Here is a 25053-nt window from a genome sequence, read left to right on the forward strand (position 1 = left end):
AATTTATTGTCATCATGTTGCTTGTGAAGACCTTGTTTTTATAGATTGTCCCTGTAAATTTCTGTTCTATATCACTCTTGGGGTCTTTCTCCTTTTATAGAACCCCTCCTTAATATTTCTTGCAGGGCCAGCTTAGTGGTCACATATTCTTTCAATTTCTGCTGGTCTTGGAAGTTCTGCATCTCTCCATCCATTCTAAATGACAGCCTTGCTGGATTAAGTATTCTTGGCTGCATGTTTTTCTTGTTTAGTACCCTGAATATATCTTGCCAGCCCTTTCTGGCTTGCCAGGTCTCTGTGGATAGGTCTGACGTTATTCTGATGTTCCTCCCACTGTACGTAAGGAATCTCTTCCCCCGACTGCCCTTAAGATGGTCTCCTTGGTTCTAAGATTTGTGTGTTTTACTATTACATGCCGGGGCGTTGGCCTGTTTTCCTTGATCTTGGGAGGGGTCCTCTCTGCCTCTAGGACACGAATGTTTGTTTCATTCCCCAGATTAGGGAAGTTCTCAGCTACGATTTGCTCAAACATATCTTCTAGTCCTCTCTCTCTCTCTCCACCCCCTCCGGGATCCCAGTAATTCTGACATTGGAACAGTTCTTGGTGTCACTTATTTCTCTGATTCTCTTTTTATGGATTCTGAGTTGTTTTTCCCTGGCCTCTTCTTTTCCCTTCTTGTCTATTAATTAGTCTTCTAAATCACTAATTCGTTCTTCTGCCTCACTTACCCTAGCTGTTAGATTATCTAGATAAGGTTGGATCTCATTGATAGCATTTTTAAGTTCTGCCAATTCAGCTTTCATTTCTGCCCTTAGAGATTCTGTGTTGCCATTAATCAGTTTCTCCATTCTAGCTGTCGTCTTCACAATTGCTATCCTGAATTCCATCTCCGACATCTTGGTTATATCTGAATCCATTTGTAAATCTGTGGCATAAGTCATAGTCTCTGAGTCTTTCCTATTTGGGGGGTTCCTCCTCCTAGTCATTCTGTTGAGGGGTGGTTGAGGGAATGTATAGAGTCCAAATTATTGACCACAACCCAAGCAAGATGCACCTATTTTATAGGGACCTTAGGGTTGCTGGCCTATTGTTTTCCCAGCCTGTCTTCTGGGGGAGGGGCCTGCCATGCTATTAGGCAGCCCTGTTTGGGCAGAGTTGCCCTGCCCCCTGTGGTGGGGGATGGGCTCAGTGAAAACTGGTTTTGGGGGGCTTTTGTTCTCTGGCCGCTTTTCCCTGGCAGCTTTCCGCATCTTTTCCGAGAGTCAGAGCAGAAGAGACCATTTCCAGCCCTCTGCCTCAGAGCAGAGAGATTGCAGTCTGTTCATCGGTGAGCTCTCCAAGGCCACACTATCTCCATTTCTGTCTGTCTGTGCTGCTGTAAACTGCAGTGTCCTGGGTTGTGCTCCCCTCAGCAGCGCTCCCAGCCCTCCCCTACAGGTTGGGGCATGTCTCTGCCCTTTGTGCTTCTAAAACCGCCAGCCACCCCCAGTTCGCACACGCGGCCCCACCCTCCGGGTTTCATTTCGGGGTCTGTCCTAAAGTCCTTTCCCAGCTGCTACGGGTCTGCTGGGGAGGCTATTGCTCACCAGCGATGTAGGATACCCACGGCCAGGCTCCCTTCCCCTTCCATTTATCCTCCGATATCTGCCCACGGAATCACGGCTCCCCACTTAATACCTTGAAACCAAACGCCTGCAATATTCTGTCTGTAGAGATCCAGATCTATCTTCTTACATCTCAGGCTGATTTCGTGGGTGTTCAGAGTGGTCTGATAGATATCCAGCTCAATTCCAGGACCAGTTGGAATAGGGTCCCCTACTCCTCCACCATCTTTTCCCTCTCCTGTTTTGACAGGGCAGGATTCTTTAATGAAAGAAGAATTTAAAGTAAATAAAGAGGAAGATTTTTTTTTAAAGCTCTACTATAATATTTAAGTCTAGTGAAACCTTAAAAATTTCAACTAATTCTGGGGAAAACCTGTGTGAATTACTAAAAAGCACAAATTAAAATTTCAATGTTTTTAAGAAATAGCTTTATTAATTTCAATAATAAAGAGTAAAACTACCATCAAAGTATTGCCAAGTGTGACCTATTTCAATAATGAAGTAGAGATCACTTATAGTCGTCAAAAAGTGATTAAAGAAGACAATTTAGGTGATACAAACAAACTTTATTTAACACTTCATGCAGTGGACAGTCTCCTTTCAGAGAACTGCAAAATGGGGCATAAGGCAAAAAGCTTTTATAAGCTAAAGAATAAAGAACAAAGAAAGTTAAATAGAAAACATCTGATTGGCTGGGGCCATATAGCCTTGTCTGGCATGAAAAGGCCGAGAGTTGACTTGGCATTCGAGAATTGGCTATGTGAATATACTGTGTTTCTGGTCAAGCAGAGCATTTATAGGGACACGGTTATCTAAGTTTTGCTTTGCTGGGTGGCACCCCTGGCAGGAACAGCTCTATCTTGGGCCTAAACATTTATCTCCACAGTCCCCTTGTTTGATCATCCTTTTTACCATTCTAGAGATTTGATCAAAAAACCAGTCTTTCAGTTACTATCACCTCTTCAGGTCTTGGTATAGTTTTCACAAGAGATGATGTCAGGCTCCTATTCTAGGAGCTTGTTTTGTTCTTCTGTTCTCTTTTGTCGTTCCAGTCTGAGAGAGACCATCTGTCAGCTGGTCAAGGGCTCTCCACATGCATTTAAACTTTTGAGAGAATGCAGTATATTAGGGAGAAAATTATTATAATATATTACAATATTGGGGGCACCTGGGTGGCTCAGTCGGTTAAGCATCTCTCTCTCCCTCTCTCAAATAATAAATAAAATCTTTTTAAAAAATCTCTAAAAATATATATAATATTTATATAAATAACATATGAATATAATATAATAATTGGCAACAAAACAATCCCATAGTTTGGACAGTGCAAATGAGCCAGGGTACCCATAACCCAAACCAACTAGAATCAAATAAGTCAAGAAATTATCTCCAAAGGGTAGATATTTCTTTAAGCCAGTTGGCATGTTTATATATTTTGTGTAATTGTGTCTCCATGTCCCCGGAAATGTTTATCCAGTGAGCTTGTTTCAGAAAAACTTGCATTGGAAATCCGGGAAAAATTTGTAATGGGCAGAAAGAACTACAGGATTATCAGCATCTTTGCAAATTTAACAGGCAGTTGGAGTTTGGATTACCTCCCTTAGCAGTGGCCTGAAATATGTGAACAATGTCATTATCTTTTCAGGCTTAGACAAGGAAAAAGTTGGACAAAAGAATCATAAATACCTTCATGGTATAAGATTTAGGAAAAAGATGGTTGGAGAGGGAAAGAAGAAACAATCTTGATCTGATGTCTTGGGAGGAAGCAGTCTGCTTCCATGTCAGCTACTTTTTCCTAGTCAGTTGGATTTTGAGGTCTCTGGCATTTGCATAGGACCAGATGTTTGGTGGAGCCTTCTTCAGTTGTGAAATAGGCACCCAAGGTTTGATACCTTGTAATTTGGCAGCATTGTTGGTGGTTCAGAGTACTGATAGGGTCCTTTCCATGAATCCCACCCTTAAAAAAGCAATAGAGTAAAACAACAACTATCCATAAATGACAAAAGACTTAAAAATGCCCACGGTTAAAGATCTGAGAATTCACTATATTAGAATTGACAAGGAAATTTGGTTATTTCTGTGACATATAACATTTTAAGATAACTGGAATTATGACTGGTAATATTATACCAGGACATATCAGATTTTTAGGAATTTCATAAAATTTCTAGAACACTTATATTAATAGCATGCATCCATACAAATACAACCTAAGAAGGTTTATTACATATTTGACAATGTTTCCTGTGTGATTTAACATACCAAATAAACCCAATTAGTTTAACATGTCTTTTTTACAAGGTGAGAGACAACTCCTTTGAGATTTTCAAGGGACTCTGGCAAATCTTAAAGTCACTTTGAGGTAAAAAAGACTCCATTTAGAATTTGATTTGGGGAAGTTATCAAGATGTTAGAAGGTTTGAACATTAAATAGGATCACAGGTCATTATGAAATAATATTTGTCTATTTAACCAAAGTGACAGTAGATTTTAAAGGTGAATACATAAGGTTACATGGTTGTGAACAAAACAGCCCTTTTAATATTGAGAAGACTGGGTTTTCTTAAGTAATCAAAGACTGATAAAGACAATGAGAAACATAGTAAATTATTTTGGTAAAAAAAGTTTTTTGCTGACTAGGCAGATTACTTAAAGGGAAAGAAAAACCATTTAAATTTTTTTTTTTATTAAGAGCAGACCAGTAATCTAAGAAAACACTTTGTCCTTTTAACAGAGAGAAAACCAAATTCTAGTTTTGCATCAGTGCATCAAAGATATTAAAACTTTTTAACTCATTTTTTTAACTTAAATAAATCCATTCCAATCTTAGCTAGATTGACCACACATAAAGTTCCTTTCCCAGGATTCCTTTTCCATACACTTTCTACAACTCTTTTATATCCATTCAGATTTTGTCCTAATTTTTTTTTCTTACTCTGGAACAATTATTTTACTTTTGAACAAAATTACTTTCTTTTTTCCTTTGCCAAAACAAAAACAACAACAAAACCTCATGTCCTACATACCCTATCCAAAAGACACATTCTACTTTCCTTACCAATTTTTAATATAGTTGTTTTCTTTTACCCGTATTATTTCAGTAATTTTAATTATGTATACTGATTAAAGTTCCTAACCCTTAGAACCTTTAATTCCTGATAAAAACTAAGAAATAAGCAATAGTGGACTGTGACCTAGCAAATTCATAAGCACACTTCATAATTTCTAGAAGTATATTCTTCCTACAGTAAATTTTTCAATGTGGCACAACATGTGTTTACTAATAGACCCAATTATTTTAGTTACTCTGTAAAAGGAAGCCAAAAATAGATAAACCTGTTTATGATATAAATAATGTAAAAAAATGTTTATAATGTAAATAATGTTTCAGTAATTTACTTGGAAATGATCTAGATATTCAGTGAATATCTATAATTTAACTTAATTCAGTATAATTTTAAGGTTTCAAGTTACCAAATAGATTTTGGAAAGTATTTTTAAATAGACATACTGTAAAGCATAAATATTAATGAAAAGTCCATTTATAACTTTCACTTACATCTATTTAATTTACTTGTTCTTAACAATTATGAAAATTTCATGAGGCATTAAACAGCCATCATCTTAAATTATCTTTCTTGTTGACAGATTTTAACAGAGATAGCATGAGCTCTTTTGACTTTTAGTAAACCTAGGAAGAATAAAAGTTGTATGTCTGCATTATATTTAATATTGACAGTTCTAAAGACATGCCTGTTTTAGTTAAACCAACAAACTTAAACTAGTTTTCCCCCCAGAGATTATCCTAGATCATGTGAACTTGAAAAACATTTGGGTTAGTTTCTTTATTTCTGAGAGTATATTCTTGATTCATATAAACACTTAAGTTTTTTTTAACCAATAGAGCTTCTTTACAAATTAATTTTCGCAATACTGTCGGAAGTAGAAAAATATCAACCATCTATAACATATAACTGTAGAAATACATAAACATACAGCTAGACACAAATAGGGATCTTACAGGTTTTGTTTTAAAAAATTTAGCCATGAGACAGGTATGATAATGCAAAACTCACTAGTTTTTTATTTTATTTTTTAAGATTTTATTTATTTATTTGAGAGAATGAGATAGAGCATGAGACAGGGGAGGGTCAGAGGGAGAAGCAGACTCCCTGCTGAGCAGGGAGCCCGATGCGGGACTCGATCCTGGGACTCCAGGATCATGACCTGAGCCGAAGGCAGTCGCTTAACCAACTGAGCCACCCAGGCGCCCCAACTCACTAGTTTTTTAAAAGAACAATTGGGTCCAATTGTGTTTCTGGCAGAAGGGATAAATTTTAAGGTTACCTGCACAGACGGCTAATATTTGTGGAGAAGACTTTGAAGATTTTTCATTCACTGAGTTTCCCAATAGCCTTTCCTCCCCACCCCACCCCCCACCGCCTCCTTCTTATAAGAATTACCTTGGTTCCTAGAAAAGACCAGATAGAACAGCTGCATCTCAAAGGCAGAGAAAGAATGCAAGTTCCTCCAAAAAGGACTTGTTTCCTAAGGCCAGAATTTTTACATTATGATTTTGAGATAAATAGGGGAGCTTTGAGAATTGGTGAAAAGCACAGATGGGCTTTTTCTGTTCTTGTAAAGGTTCCATTTGTAGGACACTTGCTTTTAATTTCTCAAAGAATTGAGTTGTAACCTAAATAATTAAGGTATTGACACACCCGTCCAACTACATTATCTTCAGTTTGCTACTTTGTATCAGGGAGATCTTCAGTTAAGCCAGATGTCAAAAGATTTCTGTGTTCTAGATTGAGAGCTGATTGTCTTTGGAATGTTTTCCTTTCCCTCTAGGTACATAGTTTCATTTAGCCTAGGGGAGAAGGTCTAAAGACAAGTTCTATCAGGCTCTGAATATCAGCTTCCAATTTGGCCAACTTCTGACCTTAGAGCTACTTAAAAAATGTTTTCAAATATCTTGTCAGGTTTCAGCTGGGACAAACAGTAAATATTCCTGGCAATACTGAACAACCTCTTGGATGCAAGAGGCTTCCCCAAGAGGGTGCAAAAGATACTACCCTCCCAAGATCCAGAGCCACTCCCAATGATAGCTAAAAGAAAGACAACTCCCCCTAAGAGCTTGCGGCAGTTGATAGAACCCTAGCCACAAATGGAGTGCAACCCGTATTTTTTCCAGCCATTTATTGGGCTTCCAGTCTGATGGTTGACCTGCTTGCATACGCAGTAACAGACAACCTGTGTGTGCAAGACAGGCGAAAGCTAAGCCAAGTTCTGAAGACAAATGAGAGAAAGGATTGACAACCAGTGGGTACCCCAAAACCAAATTCACAAGAGTATGCCTTTAGAAAGGAGGGGATGGGTGCCTGGGTGGCTCAGTCAGTTAAGTGTCTGCGTTCAGTTTGGGTCCTGGGATCGAGTCCCGCATGGGGCTCCTTGCTCAGCAGAGAGCCTGTTTCTCCCTCTGCCTGCCACTCCCCCTGCCTGTGTCCTCTCTGTCTGTCTGTCTTTCTCCCTCTCTCTGACAAATAAATAAATAAAATCTTTTAAAAAAAAGGAGAAGAAAGGAGGAGGGGACAGAGTGAAATTTTACCTTCCTTTCTCTACTGAACACTACAGAGATCCAGAAATGACTGTGGTAAGAGTTCTCACCCTTTGCTGACTTCTGCCAGTTTTCCTAAGATCTTTCTTAGATGCAGGCTCAGGAGCAAATGGGGATTTAAAGTAGAGTATAGTTCTAGTATCTACCAGAATTTAGCAAGGTTTTTCTTTAATTTTAGTTTTTCCTTAGAATGCTTAAGGGAGTAACTGGTAGCAGTCTACTAGAGGATCCCTCAGAGTCCCATTAACTCTGGGAGGGTCCCATATGGGGATTCTCCTTCAGCAGCAGATACAGGAGCATTTGAGTTGGTGTAGGAAATTTGACAAGACCTCTGAGGACAATCTTTTTTCTGATCACCATTGATTGCAAATGAGACACCAGTTTCTGGGCTGGTGTTTTTATGATGGACCCCTATGATGGTATAATGGGGGAGGCCCAGGTGTTTTAGGTCTTTGGCCTTGGAGCTGTTGCAGTTTTAAGGCCACTAACTTGGCAGACTTTTGTTTACCCTCTTGTATTCTCTTCAGAGTGGAAAGACAATCCAGACAGGATTACTAGAGAGAGTATTCAAATAAAGGAGGATAGAGGGGAGCAGTAGGAGTTGCTTTTGTTTTGGGTACTTCTTGTGTCTTTAATTTTTCATTAACCCTTTGCAATGAATCTTTCAATGGAGCTATTTTGGAATTTTGAAGTCTTTTGGAGGCTCCCACATGCCAATTAAAATAGGCATCCCGTTCTGTTTGTTTGATTTGAGAACCCTTGCTTTTAAGTGAACTTCTTAAATGAATGATCTTGTCTAAGTGACCGTTGTAATTCTAGGTTGTCTTCATAAGATGTTGCCCTTTTTGTAGATACCTACAGCTTCCAGGACCACAGTTCTTAGAAAATAGACAGGTGTGTTGAAAGGTTGCATGCTTAATTCTTCGAAATGAGGATCCCATTTATTTAGCTAATTCTGGATCTCTTGGTGCCAAATTAATACCTAAGAGGAATGTGCTGCTCGGTTGGGTACTTTGTGGTATTTTACACTGAACCTTGTTGCACAGTTTTCTTGAGGTTGGCAGGTGACCTAGTGTCAATCTAACCTGTTCCATGAGCAACTTATCCTAGCACAAGAGTCTTAGGGTTAGGTGATGTGTGCTCTAACAGATTTTAAGTGCTTGACCTGTGCCCACCAATTTTGTGGCTTTGGTTTCTCAGGTTCTCATTAGCAGTAGATTTAGTATTCCCTTCACCAGAAGATTTCTTTATAGTGGTGGACACTCTGATGACTTTAATAGTCTGACTTATGCCTACTTAAATTTTTATTTTGATAGTCAAAACAGTTCAAATTTCTTCTCAATTTATTTTCCCAAGTCCCCCAGCAGTTTATACTGTGAACTTGCCTCAAGACTTTGTGAGTCCCGGGCGCCTGGGTGGCTCAGATGGTTAAGCGTCTGCCTTCGGCTCAGGTCATGATCCCAGGGTCCTGGGATCGAGTCCCGCATCGGGCTCCCTGCTCCTTGGGAGCCTGCTTCTCCCTCTGCTTCTCTCTCTCTCTCTCTCTCTCTCTCTATCCCTCTGTCTCTCATGAATGAATAAATAAAATCTTTAAAAAAAAAAAAAAAAAAAAAAAAAAAAAAAAAAAGACTTTGTGAGTCCCCTAACAGCTGCCACCCATTGTGAACTCCTGATATAACTATCCCAGAACCCTCCTGGAAATTTCAATCCCTGAACCTTTCCAGGAACAATATATACATAAATACTTTTTAAATAAAGTTTGTTTGGACCAGAGAGCTGCCCACAGGGGAATGGAGCTCAGATCTGAGAGTGACTTACCCCAGCTCTCAGTAGCGATGAGAGGAACAGTGAACTCAAACGTTCAGCGGTGCCTTGCCTGTATGACTTGTCCCATAGCCAGTTAGCAGTCAGCCTTGGATCTCATCCCTTGTCACCAGAAACTGTTAAAAATGATTAAAGAAGACAATTTAGGTGATACAAACTTTAAGACTTTATGAAGTGGACAGTCTCAGAGAACTGCAAAATGGGACATAAGGCAAAAAGCTTTTATAGAATAAAGAGTAAAGAACAAGAAAGAGGCAAATAGAAAACATCTGATTGGCTGGGGCCACATAGTCAACCTTGTCTGGGGTGAGAAGGCTCAGAGTTGGCTTGGCATTGGAGAATTGGCTGCATGAATATACTGCGTTTATGGTCAAGCAGAACTTTTGCAGGGACATGGTATCTAAGTTTGAGTTTGCTTGACATGGCACTCAAGCAGGAGTGGCTCTTTCTTGGGCCAGAAATGTATTTCAATATAGTTAATACATAATTGGTATGCAAAAAGGAAGTTGCTAAAATGCTTTAAGTGCATAAAATAGTTTCTAAATAGTATAAGTGTGTACAGCACACAGAAGGAGATAAAAATGAATCAGACATGAAAAGCCTTTGTGGAGCCCACAGTCTAATAGAGGAGGTGAGCTATTTATGTGATTCAAAGTAGAAAGAATAGATTCTGGAAGAGAAAGACAGATGAAGTCCTACAGGAACTCAGAGGAGGGAGAAATAACATCCCAGCTTGTGGAATTCAAGGAAGTTTCTCTGGAGGAGATAGCATTTGGATATGGATACTCTTATTCAACTAATTTACTTAAGGTGCTAGCTCTTGGTGTTATCAGTGTCAATGATAGTAAGATGAGAGTTTTACTTCTCACAGTGGCTTGGACCAGTTCCATTCTATCCCATTCCATTCCTTTCCTTTCCATTCCATTCCATTCCATTCCATTCTGTTCCATTCCATTCCAAGACATCAAAAATGTACCTTAATCCTATCCATCTATCTTAACATATGTAAGCATTTGGTCTCAGGGGAATCCAGTAAGGGAGACTAGATGGATATATCACGAAGCCATTATTTCCCTCACAGCTAAACTCTTTGGTAACCTAATCTTAATGATCAAGGGTGACCAAAATTGGTTTATCAGACCTTTCCTTCCTAGAGAGTATGAAGGGAAATATCAGGTTGCTCTGCTTATATTATTCTGAATTCTAAGTTAGTAGAATCCACTCTAACCTGTTTCCTATCAGCTTTCTGGAGTCTTAAAGTCAGAATTTAAGCAGATAATCTATCTGACAACCTAATTCATACCTTGCCTTCTCTTTTTCCGCTTCAGTCTCCAAAAATGTGATCTCCAGCTCCCAAATGGACACCTAATAAAACTTAAAGTAAGAATTTGCGGGGAGATTTGTGAATCCGTCTCAGGTTTCTGTGTTTTAGCCACTACCTTCTGTTGGCCTTTATTTAGCAAACAGTAGCATTAAATAACTGTTTGTTGAATGAATAAACAAGTAAGTGAATGAATAATCCAATGATGGATTATTGCTTGCTTTGCCTCCTCAAATGGAAACTGCCCCTTGCCTGAGCACTAGCTAGCTCTTTCTCTGTCCTTTGATTCTCAAGGATGGATACAAGAGGACCTGAGGTCAGGGTGCCCTTCTAGGACATGAGGGTGGTGCCCCAGCAAGGTTCAATATCACATTCAGCCTCTGGCCTCTTTATTTCTCTAGCTTTTAACACCCAAATATCTGTGGTGTTCTAGGGAAGGTCCTGTCACCTTTCCTGGTAAGAAGAGAGAACCCCATTAAGAGTATAGATCATTGTCCTTTATTGCAGGATGGAAATCTCTTGATTATAGACAATTGACATTTTGAGGAGAGGGTGCTCTCTTTTTCACCATTGCACCTCCAGGCCCTAATGTAGAACTTCCATATACTAACTGTTTAAATTCTGAAAATCTGTCCTTTCTCTTTCAGGAATACCTATACATCTCATTGTCTAATTGTCCTTTTTCCATTCTTAAAAGTTCCATCTTCATCCCCATGAATTTAGGTTGGAAAATAATTTTTCTGGCCATTTAGTTTTTCAGTACAACTGGGGTTTTTTGTTTTGTTTTTTATTTGTTTTTGTTGTTGTTGTTGTTGCTTTGGGATGCCCACGAGGGTCAGAGAAATCTTTCGGGGTAGGCAGGATTTGTGCTGTTACTAGAACTCTGCTTCCTTCTGACCCTGATCAGGAATTTGTGTCTGAGATATCATTCCAGGGGGGAATAAAGTGCCTTCCTAGCTTAATGATCTAACATTTTGGTTTTCTCAAAGTTTAGATATTATATAATTATATCTATATTTAAATGTATAATAATTATGAAAATAAATTTAAGATTTTAGCAAAGCACACTTTAGGAACCTTATTAAGTTTGTTCTGGAGCGTTTAAAATAAATGCTTCTCTGTCTTTACTTTCTGGGTTGATATCCATGTCTTCATTGAGATTAAACAGTCATATTATTGAGGGAAAATGTTTATTCTCCCCTAGCTTTATAGGTGCTGATGGCTTCTTTGGTTCAGTGCTGGGAATGTTTGGATAGAAATGAAAACACTCAGCAAGACAGTTGGAAACCATCCTTTCTCCTATTGCATTTAACCACAATGCAGATTAATAAAAGTAATGGGACCTGGCCAGTAGCAAATATGAATTTGCAAAATGAGTTCAGCCTGTGTTTCCCCCTCTACCTTTCGTGGCTTCTGAGGTCAGGTCCTTTTGCATCTCCATTTTTTCTAATGAATCAGCATCAGCCATCTCAGATATGTCCCCACTTGTATTCAAAAGAATTTGTAGATATGTATATACTGATGTAGAAAAAATGTTCAAGATAAAATGGGTAATTAAAAATGTAAATTGCAAAACAGATGTACCAGTGTGATCCCTTTTTCTTAATATATTTGTGTGCACACAAGAAAATTGGGGGGTAAACATGTTCCAAATTATGCATGTTCACCTAGAATTCTAGTAAAATGTGAGTCCTAGATATCCAGATGCTCTTGATGAGTGTGGTCCCTCTGTAGCTTCCACACCACCCTTGGCAGGAATGAAAAGGAGCTCCCAGAACTTGCTCCTGTTATGCCCTCAGGCCTCCCTCATAGGCCTGCCCAATACTCACAGCTTTACCCCTCTCTGCCTTAAGACCAGCAGGACTAATCTAATTGGTTCTTCATCGCTGTTTGCACCAATCACCATAAGAAGTCCAGGAATCCAGATCATCACTCTTCTCCTCACTCTATGCTTGTACATCCTCTCTTCTCAGTCCATATCCAACCCTCCCAACTCCTAAAATCTTTTCCCCATGCCCTCTGGAACTCATCATTCACTGGCAGAATCTCCTAGGTCATCAGACTGCTTCTAAACATTCCCTTTACCTCCTTGTTCTAACTGAAATCCATCTCTCCCTCAGGATAGCCATGTAAAATGTCAGCTTTTTTTCTTTCCCAGTTCACCCCCTCGCCCGCTGGGTCTAGAAGGGGCAGGGAGTGCTCTTACTTTTTATTGCTACTTCCAAACTTCTTTTTCCTACCTCCCTGAAACTACCCCCTCCAACTTGAACTAATGTCATCAGACTCACCACCCAGTATCCCTCCTGGTTGCAGTCATCTACTACCTCCAGGTCATTTCCCTTCTTTCTTTCTTTTTTTTTTTTTTTAGATTTTATTTATTTATTTGTCAGAGAGAGAGCGTGTGAGCGCACAAGCAGGGGGAGCAGCAGGCAGAGGAGCAGGGAGCCCAGTGCGGGGCTCGACCCCAGGAGCCTGGAATCATGATCTGAGCCGAAGGCAGACGCTTAACTGACTGAGCCACCCAGGCACCCCTCCCTTATTTTTTGAAGGTTTTCTGTCTGGCTCTATGACATTTCCCAGTACTATTTTTGCTACAATTCTTGTGAGTTTTCAGTAGATGAAGCATCCAATATACAAACTTATCAGTTCTTTGATCTCTCCAATGAATTTGTCCTCTGTCCTTCTTCAGCTACTCATTTTCTAGTTCTATGTTTAGGTTAGTGGTTTTAAAAGTATGATTTCCATGCAACAGCATCAGCATCACCTGGGAGCTTGATAGAAATACATATTTTCTGGCTCCAGCCCTCACTTACTAAATCGAAACTCTGAGGATGGGACCCAACAATCAGTGGTTTAACAAGCTCTTCCGGTAATTCTGGTGCATGATCTTGTTTGAGAACCACTGCCATAGTTCATCATTAAAATCACCCTCCTGAATATACTTTCAGCTTCTTTACCTTACCCTCACTTCATAGTACTCACCTGGAAAAACCGCAGCTTACATTAAATTGTGTTCTCTGTCTGCTTTGAGCTTTTATTTGTGTAACTAACCTTGGCTGTAGAAAATCACACAATAATACTGAGTGGTCTTTGCACTAAATTCATGACCACCAACCTCCAGTGGGCCTTCAGAGTTGTCTGGCAGTCCTATTACAGCTCCCTATTCCCTCACTTTCCTACTCTGCAAATGACTCATACCTTCTCTGTTTTCTAACATCTCTTCCATTCTCACCCTCGGCTAATGACCTTGCTTCCTATTTACTAAGAAAAGTGATCCAATCAGAAGGGGGATCTTTAGCTAGCCACCTAAACATATTAGTTCCTATATACTCTCTCCCTTTCTTTCTGTTACTATATGTGAATGATCTGGGCACCCATGTAAGGCTAACCCCTGTACTGGTGCTGTAGGTCCCATCTTCTCCCAATAACCCAGGGACTTTCCTCCCTGATTGCCCTTTTTTCTCCCCCATTCATCAATTTTTCCCCTTTACTAGGTCTTTCCATTAGCAGATAAACATGCTACATCTCCCAGCTTTAAAACAAGGCATCCAAAAGGCACTTGGCATCTAAGAAGCACAGTTCCATCAGCTGTTATATTTGCAATATAATGCTTATCACTAGAGTTTTGACCATCAATTCCAGCCTTCTCATTTGACATCTGTGAATTGAGCCCTCACCCAGAATTACTGAGAAGTCGCACACACGTGCACACACGCACACACACCCAACAAAGACGCTGGGGCAAGGTATTTTATAGAACTACTGTGTGTTCATTGACATGTAATGTGGTAATGTCAGTGGATTGGAAACCCTGTATTCCTTCTAACTTTAGTTGTCTGACATATTTATAGGCTAAAACTGAATTCTTGTGCTCTATAATGGGCAATCTCTAATTGAAGTAATTCCTGAAAGTGGGAAGAAGAAAAGCAGACTAAGGAGGACAGAGAGAGCCAAGAATTATTATGCCTAATAATTTTAGACTCTGAATTATCTCCTCTTGCCCCACATCCTAAAAGAACATCTACCTCTAAGTATTAGGAATACTGAGGTGCAAAAAGATTTGATTTGTAGGTTCTTTCTGTTATTCTCGTGGAGTGTGTTCCTGTCATTTGGAGGCAACTGAAGCAAAACACAAAATGCTTATTAGATCTCCTATTTTGCTGCAACCCATAAACTTAAGGCTCAAGGAGCAGGTCAGGAGCAAAGAAGCCACAGATAACCACCACCACCCAACCTTCTTCCCCCACCTCAGTGTTCATTCTTTAAGAGTAAAATAACATCAGTTACACAAAACAAGCTATTAATGTGAAAACACCAAGTTAGAGCCTAAAGGAGGATATCAAAATTTAGGATTAAGAGTAATTAGCTAATTAGCTTATAATCAATTTCTTCTCTTAAAGCTTGTTTGCAGTGGTATTTTAAGCAAAGTCTATGATTCCAAGTTACTACCTCTTTTAACTATGCCAATTAGAGCCAAGTTGAGAAAGGCTTTTTTTTTTTTGAGATATAATTCACATAGTATAAAATTCACCCTTTTGAAGTGCATAATTCAGTAGGTTTTAGTGTATTCAGCAGGGTTGTGCAGCCATCAGCACTAATTCCAGAACATTTTCATCACCCCCAAAAACCTGTATTCATTAGCAGTCACTCCCCATTCCCTCCTCCCCTCAGACCCTGGCAACCACTAATCTACTTTCTGTCTATATGGATTTGTCTATTCTGGACATTTCATGCAAATGGAATCATACAATATGCAGTCTTTTATATCTGGCTTCTTTCACTTAACAGAATGTTTTCAGGGTTCATCATGTAGCATGTATCAGTGGTTCATTCCTTTGAATGGTTAAATAACATTCAGTTGTATGAGTATACCGCATTTTGTTTATCCATTCATCAGCTGATGGACATTTGGGTTTCCACTTTTTTGGTTATTATGAATAACTCTGCTATGAACATTCATGTACAAGTTTTTGTGTGGACAGAGAAAGGCTTTTGATTTAATAGTTTTAAGTTTTTCAAAACAGCCAGCTTCCTTTTTTAAATCAGAAGTACCCTCCTGATGTAGCAGAGCTTCCTCTTAAATATGTAACTTTTTTTTTCCTTATAGCATCTTTTGAGCAGAATCTTTGGTGTCACTTCACAGTGACTCTCCTGTCTTTCTGGACCTTATTCTAACATTCAACACAACTGAGCTCATTTCCCAGGTTTGCTGTGCTATGTATTTCTGTCACTTAGATTTTTACAGCTTTGCTGCCTGTTTTACCCCATAAGCCTTCTTCACTCTAAAGCCTTGGTTGATGGTATCAGATATCTCAGTCTTCATAGCCATCTTCAGCTGAGGCTGGTGAATGACTGGACAAGTTTGTTTATAAAATAAAGGCTAGACTTATTTTGGCCCAACACATTGCCTATAACGGTATTAACTGTTGAACAGTTTTCTACAAGTCGAAATAAGTGATTTACTTCTTCAGGCAGTTGTTCAAATTTTTCTCTATCCTGTGTAATCAACCCATTTTTTTTTTCTCAAAACATCCCATAGTGCTGATTCTTTCCAGAGAGAGAAAGAATTAATATTGTATATCACCATTGTCTTCACTAAAAGGATCAACGGCAGGGAATTATAAGAGGATTCAGAAAGCTCTAGAGAATCAATCCTGAGTTTGAAACTAAGCCTCAAAGAATGAAGTCTATAAAAATGGAATGTGTTGGGTGTCACACACAGCTTTATTCTCCTTTATCCTTCCCAGTCTCACCTTCCTTGAGGGTACAGCCTCTTTCTAGACTCACTCCTCAGTTCTTTAGGTCCTTTCAGGACATGGTAAGGAAACACCTTTATTTGCTTTTCTTAGAAAGCTATTCTTAAAAAAATCCTTCACTTTTTCAGGTCACAGCAGAGGCTAGCCTCTCTTCCATTTAATCCTGCCAAGGAACTTGTAAAACTCTGTACCCAGGAACCCACCACAGCTGGTTCTCTTTGAGAAAGATTATCATCCTTGCTCAAGCATGTTTGCTCTAGGGGAACATATATGGAACATACAAGGAACCCCAGTCTAGGCAGCTGGATCTTAACACAGTTGCCTTGAAGACCCAGGTTGAGCACATTCTCCAGACAGAACAGACGTTTGTCTTCAGGGTATGCAGAGTGATCTGCAAGCCAAGAAGAGATGCAGGTCATTGAGCAGGAAGCACCTACTGTTGGCTAGTTATCTTATTTGGATGGATTTCATATATGCTGCAGAAGGCAGGAGAAAAGATCTCCTGGTTTATTCCAGAAGGACATTGGGAAGACCCTTACGGTTGACTCCATTATAACTGCCCACAGTTCCAGCCTTTCCATGGTCTCAAACTAAATTTATAAACTGTGTGTTAATAGTTTTCTATTCTTCATGCTGGTTAGCCCCTCCAGGGGAAAACTCTCACCCAGAAACACCCAGCCCCATGAATTGTACTTTCTCTATGATCGAAGTAGCTAAGAGTGTAGATCATAGGTCATGTTTGCGTCAGTAGTGAAATTCCTTATACTTGATTTTTTCCTAGTAAAAAAGAGGTCACTCTAAAAACCCTGTTCTTTGCAACTATGTTCCAGTTATATACTTCTTGAAACTAAGTCATTCTGAGATCCTTTCTAGAACCAAGCACATTGACTTCCATAGAAGCACAAGTAAATAAGTAAAAAGCAAATAAACCAACCTCATGATAGTCTTTTTTTGGTCAATAACTTATTGCCACAGACCAGTTCTTTCCTAAGCCCCTTTAGGGGGCCTGGTCTTTTCTCCCTCTGATTTCTTTGGAAAGCAGTTAGATAAACAAAAACTTAGAGCTCACTTCATCATCAAAAGAAATGGAGAAATGTTTTCTTAAGAGTGTAGCAGAGCAGGCTCTTTTTAAACTACTGTTCTGACTTGGAAACTTCAGAGACTTACGGAAAGTGAATGTAAGAAAAGTATTTGTTGTCCTTTGCTCCAGATCAGCATTGTGCTAGGTATGGTAAGGAAAAGAAGAGACCATTTATTTATTATTCCCATGCCCTCAACACTTAGTGAAGTGTCTGTATATAAGTGGCCAGGAAAATACTTGTTGAGTGACTGTAAAATTGACCTTACCTTCAAGAGTTTAGACTCTTTTTTTAAAGATTTTATTTATTAGAGAGAGAGAGCGAGCACAAGCAGTGGGAGTGGCAGGCAGAGGGAGAAGCAGTCTCCTCGCTGAGCAAGGAGCCCAATGTGGGACTCGATCCCAGGACCCTGGGATCATGACCTCAGCTGAAGGCAGACGCCCAACCAACTGAGCCACCCAGGCATCCCTAGAGTTTAGACTCTTTAGAAAATAATTATCAGATTATAAAATACTGCAGTAGAAGCCCTTTTACTTGAACACAATTGGGATTGATAGTAGGGAATCATAAACTCTATGTATATATTAAAATTTTTATCTTAAACTATTAATTTATTTGGATCTTTTGATAGAAGGCCAAAGGCTTTTCTTTGAGTGTCATTGGAAATTGGAATTCCATAACAGCTTTCTTTAATAAATCACATTCAGTATATTTGTTGACTGATTTCCAGTTTCAGTTTCTTTAAAGTGAAGAAGGAACTTAAGTCAGTAGTGAAGCAATTTGAATGTAGACTCCTCCTAGATTTTAATTACTTTGTCCTTTATCTCACCCATACCTAATTTTACAGCAAAAAACTTTTAATAACAGCTTGCCTTTACTGAATCTTTTTTTAAAAGATTTTATTTATTTGAGAGAGAGAGTGCACCGGTGCATGCACACACATGTGCCTATGCACACACCGGGGAGGGCCAGAGTATGGAAAGAGGGAGAGAGAATCTCAAACAGACTCCACTGAGTGCCAGCCCCCTCATAGCTCCATCCTAGGACTGGGAGAGATCCTAGGACTGGGAGATCGTGACCTGAGCCAAAACCAAGAGTCAGCTGCCCACCTGACTGAGCCTCCCAGCCACCCCCTTTTACTGAATCTTTATAAAACAATTCCACATAGACGTTTTATTTTCAATTTTAGGAATTTTAGAAACAACAGTTTTTTTCCACATTCATATTTCATTAGTTTATGTAATATGTAATTGAAATGAGTAATTACTATGAAAAGTACAACATAAACAAGTGGATACAGGCACAACCAACTCTTAGCAAGCAACTACTGTGATAAGAAATATGAGAGAATAACAGAAACTAAATTGTTAGTCATGGATCAGTGTGTTCCAGGTGTCTGGTTCTCTCTTTTACAAGAGAAATGGAGATCATTGGCTAAACCAGAGAATAGGTTAAGTGGAGGTGATTTAAGAGTAATGGTATTTCATTAAGAGAATTGTAGTAAAGGGGGCTTACATAGGGAAGGTAAATTTTCATGAAATAGGTAAAATTTGAATTGGATTTTGAAGGATGGTTAGAGTGTATATGATTTGAGAAGGAGCATTCTCAGGAAAGGGATGAAAAGTCTCCCCCCTAAGGCCACACATTGCTTGGGAAGAACAAGGGGAATAAATTTAAGATGTAGTTTAATTGAAAAAGCATTAAGTCATAAACCTAAGACCTAATGCCATTCATAACGGATTTTTTTTGATGTTTTAATTTGGAGGTAAATAATGAAGGAGGAAAAGATCATTCTAGGCCAGGAGTGTAGGAAAAAAATCAGGGAACGCTAGAGCTCAGAGTTAACATGTAAGCCCAGTGTTGGGGAAAATGGAAGAGCCCAAGTTAAAGAATTAGACCAGTGGTTTCGATCATAATCTTCTGTCAATCATACTATATATTGAAAGCTTTCGTGTAAGATTTTGTATGCGTGGAGAATTCCACAGCTCAAAAAGAAAAAAACTTGAAAACCATAGGTTTAGACATATAAACCCAATGTACACATTATGAAGTGTTGTCAGAATGTCTTGAAATCAATTTAAAAAAAAGATAAATCAGGGTGCCTGGGTGGCTTAGTCAGTTAAGCATCTGCCTTCTGCTCAGGTCATGGTCCCAGGGTCCTGGGATTGAGTCCTGCACTGGGCTCCTTGCTCAGCAGGGAGCCTGCTTCTCCCTCTGCCTGCCGCTCCCCACTGCTTGTGCTCTCTCTCTCTGACAAATAAATAAAATCTTTAAAAAAAAAAAAAAAGTTGTAGGAAACAATGGAAATCCAAAGAATTTAATTCCCACTAAATTCGACAAAAGTTCAGTAGAAGAGAGTTGTGAGTTATTTTTGGTTTGGGGGTTTATTTGGTAATGATATTTGGTTTATATTTTCTAGAAATAGAGAATAAATATTGATTGAATAATGTGATCGAAAATAAAGATTGAAGAGGATGTTTGAAGTTTTATTTGTAAATGACTACATGAGGCAGATGTTTAGTATATAATAAAACAATAGAGTATTTTTTAAATCTGAGATGATTTCTTTAAAGCTCCTTGAAGAAGAAAGTCTCACAAATTCAAGACATTATGTCATTGCTATTTGCTCATCTTTTGTACCTTTACTGTCGCCAAATTTCACCTACATGTATATAAAAGCTGCTTTCTTATGGCATTCAGTTGTTCCACTTTCTTTTTTTTAAAGATTTTATTTATTTATTTTGAGAGAGACAGAGAGTATGCGAGTGGGGGGAGGGGCAGAAAGAGAGGGGGAGAGAGAATCTTAAGCAGACTGCACTGAGAAAAGAGCCCTCGACCCCATGACCCCGAGATCATGACTGGAGCTGAATCAAGGGTCCGACACCCAACTAACTGAACCATTCAGGTGCCCCCAGTTGTTCTACTTTCTTAACCCACACTTTGACAATAAATTTTCAAATGTGTCTAGATCCAGAATCACTTCAACGAAGTATGTTGGATAACTAAGATAGTCTTCTGCACACAAGCCAAAAAAAAGGATTTGATTTTAAAATATAAGATGAACAGACCTCTTTCTATATTACATTTGAGGATGAAAGTTTTTCTCCGTATTTTAGCTGGTTATATCTAGAGGGTTTTGTATATTTGCTTCCCTTCAAATAAGAAATAAAAAAAAAAACTTTTCTTAAAATGATAGATTCAAATTTGAAGTGTAGCTTGTTCTTTTTTCATAAAATACTAAATGGCAAAACCAAAAATGCTCTACATGTTCTTTTTCTAATTGTTTGAGGGGAAACTGATTTATGTGGATTGACACCTCACATACTCTGAGTTTAAGAAGTTAGCATTATCTGAGAAGTTGCTATTTTTAGGTCCAGCTGTAATGTTTCTAACTTTGGTGCTAGAGTAGTGGGTGCTTCCTTTCCCAGAAGGCTCTGTATTCTCAACATGTGCAGGTCAATTTGACATAACGCTCTCTACAGGGAGCAACAGGCCCATTGCAGGCGTGTTTCTAACTTGAAAATTATGAGCAGATATTGGGAGCCACTGGCTATATTTGGGAACCAGTTGCATGTCAGTACAAGCATGGATTGTGGTCCCTGGAGACTGGGAAAGCACAATGCCTGAACTTAATTTCTTTTGGAGATAAGAAGAAAATACCTCTCTACCTGACAAGATTGACAGCTTTTTAAATCTGACCATCTTCAGAAGTGTACTGGACAGTGGCTAAGTAAACATCCACTTTTCAAAGATGATGATCAAGGAAACATCTCTACGAAGGGACCCGGATTTAAGGGGAGAGTTAGCTTTCCTGGCAAGGGGCTGTGATTTTGTTCTCCCGTCACGGTTTAAGAAGCGGCTGAAGTCATTTCAGCAAACACAGGTTTGGAACTTGGGTGTTTCTTTTAAAATATTTTTATTACTAATAAAACCACCCAGTGAACTAACTTACAAATAGTTTTACAGCTCACTTGATATTAGATCAAGGAATTAATCTGTGTCCTCTATTCAGCTATTTGCAGAAAGCTATTTGTAGAGAGATTCCAACAGGTTTAAAAATAGACCTTCTGGACCTGAAGTACAGTACTCACATTTTTCTCTTGTAGAGAGGGAATCCAGTTTTAGAGACAATAAATACACCTCAACAAATACCGTACAGTTTACAAATTTTAAATAGAAGTATCTTTGAGAAACTAGAATTTCTGTGCTAAAAGCTGTCTTTGCACTTTGAATCAATAGACTATGTTTGTATTAACATACATACATCTGTAATGAGTTGTTTTTAAAGTATCAGTCCTGGTAATCTTTTTTTGCAGGAAGAGCTAATTTCATATATAGACAGTTGTGTGGGTGTGATATAATGTATGTAGGTAACAAAGGATGACAATTTCTGGGTTGTGAAAGAATGTCCTCCCTCAGCAAGCTGTGGTATTGAGTCATTTCTGCCTGTGATGACAACTTTGCAGAATCCATGCTTACTTGCTTATAATGTAGGGCCAGTGTTTTACCAAACAATTTGCATCACCTTGAATACAATACAAATCAAGGGTCATACAAATGATGGCCACCCAGATCCAGCAAGAAACTGTAGTTTCTTAGTTATTCTGACCCGGAGTAATTTCAGATTGAGTGAACCATATGAAATTGCTTATTTTTAAAAACAGGTAAAAAATGGTCAAATATTGGAAATGCTACAGTGACATAATAGTGTAAGGATACTAAATGATACTATGTTTGTTTATAGACTAAAATTGAAAGGGAGAATTGAGACACTTTCTCCAGCTAGTTCTATTTTAACGCTGTTTCTAAATTTGAATGAAACAGTTTTATTCAAAATGAGCAGATGCTGAACTTGCTGGTAAATCTGCCAAATTTTATATAACTGTTACTCTATAGCATTTTAAAGGGCCAGTTTTATTAAACTAAATTATGTGTCTTCTGTTGAAGTCAGTGGAAAGTAATTGATAACACGTAAAAGTGCAAAATAAATGCATTCTTTTTTTTCCCTTTTAAATATTAACATCAATTTTGTTAAATATGGGATTAACCAATGAATTGATAAATACTTGCCTACAGTGAATTGCTTAATGTTAAGAAGTACACTCAGGAAAGCAAAGTAGATTATATAATTGAATGCCCATTTAAATAAAAACTTTGACAGATAACCAGGGTTTGTTCTCAATTGTTACTTATTTCTGTTGAAGCAAAAGTGTAGAGTAGAAGGCCTTGTGTAGTATAGAGAAGGCCATAGAAGGTCTTGCTCTAAACCTTTTCCACTAGTGTGTGTTCACTAGACTATTGGGTTTCATCCCCACTGGCACCAGTGGTCTTAATCCTATGGGTATAACTGCCTGGATGTCACACCATGGAAAACATTTTGGGGAAACAAAAAAATAATTTTTATGATTGTATACTTGTAGTCTCACAGACCTGTTTCAGCATAGAATAATAGAAAGGGGATGACACTAATATAAATGACCTATTTATATATAAACATAAAGCCCCTTAAGAATTAGATGCCTTCTTGTAGAAGTTTCACAACAATTTCTACTGTTATTGACTCATGGGACTCTGTAATAATATTTATAGCTTAGCATTAAAACAAAGAAATCTTTACATACAGATTATCAATTTGTTAAATCAAAAGTGATTTGTAAACTTTAAATTGTTTTACAAATATAAATGATTATTTTATTTCTTGTTGAATCTGAAGGACCACGCCAAATTACGTTTAACCTTTTTGAGAACCTCATCCTTTGGCCTTGCGGCTCATTTTCTTAAATAAGGACATATCTGTGCCTAGCACTGTTCTGAACATTTTACCTACATTAGTTACATCCTGTAATTTCCTTTAATCTTTACAACAACCTTCCAAGAAGTAGGAGTTATAATCTGTTTTATTACTGAATTCTAAAAGGTTAAGTAACTTTCCTGAGGTCACAGAACTAGTAAGCCTTCACTGTTTTAAGTTTTTCATACTTCATTAGCCTCACTTCTGTCTGTGCCATGTTTTCCTTGACTATTACTTTACAGGGGTGACATCTTGATAGTGCAGCAAAATCTTGGTATTACCAACTGGACTTTATATCCCCAGTAGTATTAATATATGAGCAGACTCTACGGTATGTATTAGTGTCAGATATTAACCTGAGAAATGGGCCATGTGTGACAAAAGAAGATTAAATCCTATTCATCACATATTTATGTGAATGAAGCTTATCTTCCTGTAATACTCATGCTTTTCAAGGGTAGCCAAGATTTTCATCCTGAGTTTAAAGATATATTATGAGCCCATATGTCAAAATGATAATCAGATCTACTATTTCAGATCTACTATTAGGTATCAGTAATATGATATTCAGATCTACTACTTAGAGGTAAATCACTGTTCAAACTTTAGGAATGGTATTAGGATAATTTAAGGAAATGAACATTTGAGTAATATTTTGTGTTCATAGTGATCAACAGCCCTGTCCCTCTTTCATACTTTATGTAGTATCTAACACAGTGCCATGCTCATGAGCCTTGATAGATAATTTGATCAAAATTAAGAAAAGAAATTAAAACTATGAAAATCTTCATAGAATCCTTTTTGCTTTTTCTGCTAGGAATCCCAGAACTAAATTTAGTCTTCATTGGTAAAGTAGACTTCTGCCTTAATGTTAGTGTACCTCCCATCCCCTTTCCCTGAATCATGGATAATCTTAATCTCCTCATTACCTGCCCCGCCCCCCATATACTGTCCTTTCTTCTGTCTCTTGATGGCATACCACATCAAATCCTTTTTGGAAAAAGGAATGATATAAACTATAAATGAGTTAAACTCTGAAGGAAGTTGGACTGTGATGAAATTAATAAGCACGATCCTTGCCTGTTACTGCAGTGTACCAAAAATGAGAGAAATGTGTATTATAGAAAAAAATGGCATCCCCCCAGGGGCAAGTAAATCAACCTGGTAGAAGACTTACCAAAAGTAAAATGCTTTAATTTTCCTAACAAAGACTTCCTCTGCATCAGGTACTGACAGTGATTTTACCTAGACAAAGTCAAACTAGAGAGAAGAAGGTGAAAGAACACCCCCCAATATATTTTAGATTTATGCATTTTAAAAGAACTTATTCTATGTACCTGTTGAAGTAGAGGTAGAAATGTGCAGAAAGATGAAGAACAGTCTTCAAAAAGAATTTACTAATCCAATTCCAGCAGATTAAGAATACACTTGAAGATCCTTAATATGTCAGCTAACATTGCTCTTAAATGTCTGGCTCATAATTGATGGAAAGATGTACTATAGGATTTTTAAAGCATAAGTCTGCATAAACTCTGTATTGACAGATAATGTATTTATTTTTTATGGATAGGCATTCCCTAGAAGCAAACTTATCACCTTGTAGAGTTGAATGAGCTCTTGATCTCTACTGTCTCTATTCTTATTACTTATTACTGGTGAGGACTTTCAAGAAATATATACTGTTTAGAATGTTTGTGTCTCATAATCACATTTTCCTTCCAGATTCAAAATAAACCAGAAAAGAAACCTGGGACACCTCTTCCACCTACAGCCACCTTTCCAAGTAGTCCCCGACCTCTCTCTCCAGTTCCTCATGTGAATAATGTTGTGAATGCACCATTGTCTGTAAACATTCCACAGTTCTATTTTCCTGAAGGACTCCCCGATGCCTGCAGTAACTATGAACAGACTCTAAGCAAAATTGAAACTGCTTTCATGGATATTGAAGATCAGAAAGCAGACATCTATGAAATGGGAAAAATTGCAAAGGTAATATAACTACTAAATGATGTATAATCTCTCTTTCACTAACAATCCCAATGTCTCTCTCTTCACTGCCT

General features: G+C 38.2%; 1 protein-coding gene across 11 annotated transcripts in view; it reads left to right on the forward strand.

Moving 5' to 3' along the window:
* Window positions 1-25053, forward strand: part of PPP2R3A (protein phosphatase 2 regulatory subunit B''alpha) — a 214392-nt gene that overhangs the window by 60266 nt on the left and 129073 nt on the right. For 9 of the 11 annotated variants that reach the window (XM_027587223.2, XM_027587224.2, XM_027587218.2 and 6 more), the window contains one exon: window positions 24716-24982. In XM_027587223.2, the coding sequence (XP_027443024.1) occupies window positions 24716-24982 (267 nt within the window). Of the gene's footprint in view, window positions 1-20663; window positions 21086-24715; window positions 24983-25053 lie in introns of those variants that run through there. The other 2 variants (XM_027587226.2, XM_027587227.2) reach the window with 2 other exon arrangements.

This window comes from Zalophus californianus, chromosome 1 (genome assembly GCF_009762305.2).
Source record: "Zalophus californianus isolate mZalCal1 chromosome 1, mZalCal1.pri.v2, whole genome shotgun sequence".
NCBI classification, from domain to species: domain Eukaryota; kingdom Metazoa; phylum Chordata; class Mammalia; order Carnivora; family Otariidae; genus Zalophus; species Zalophus californianus.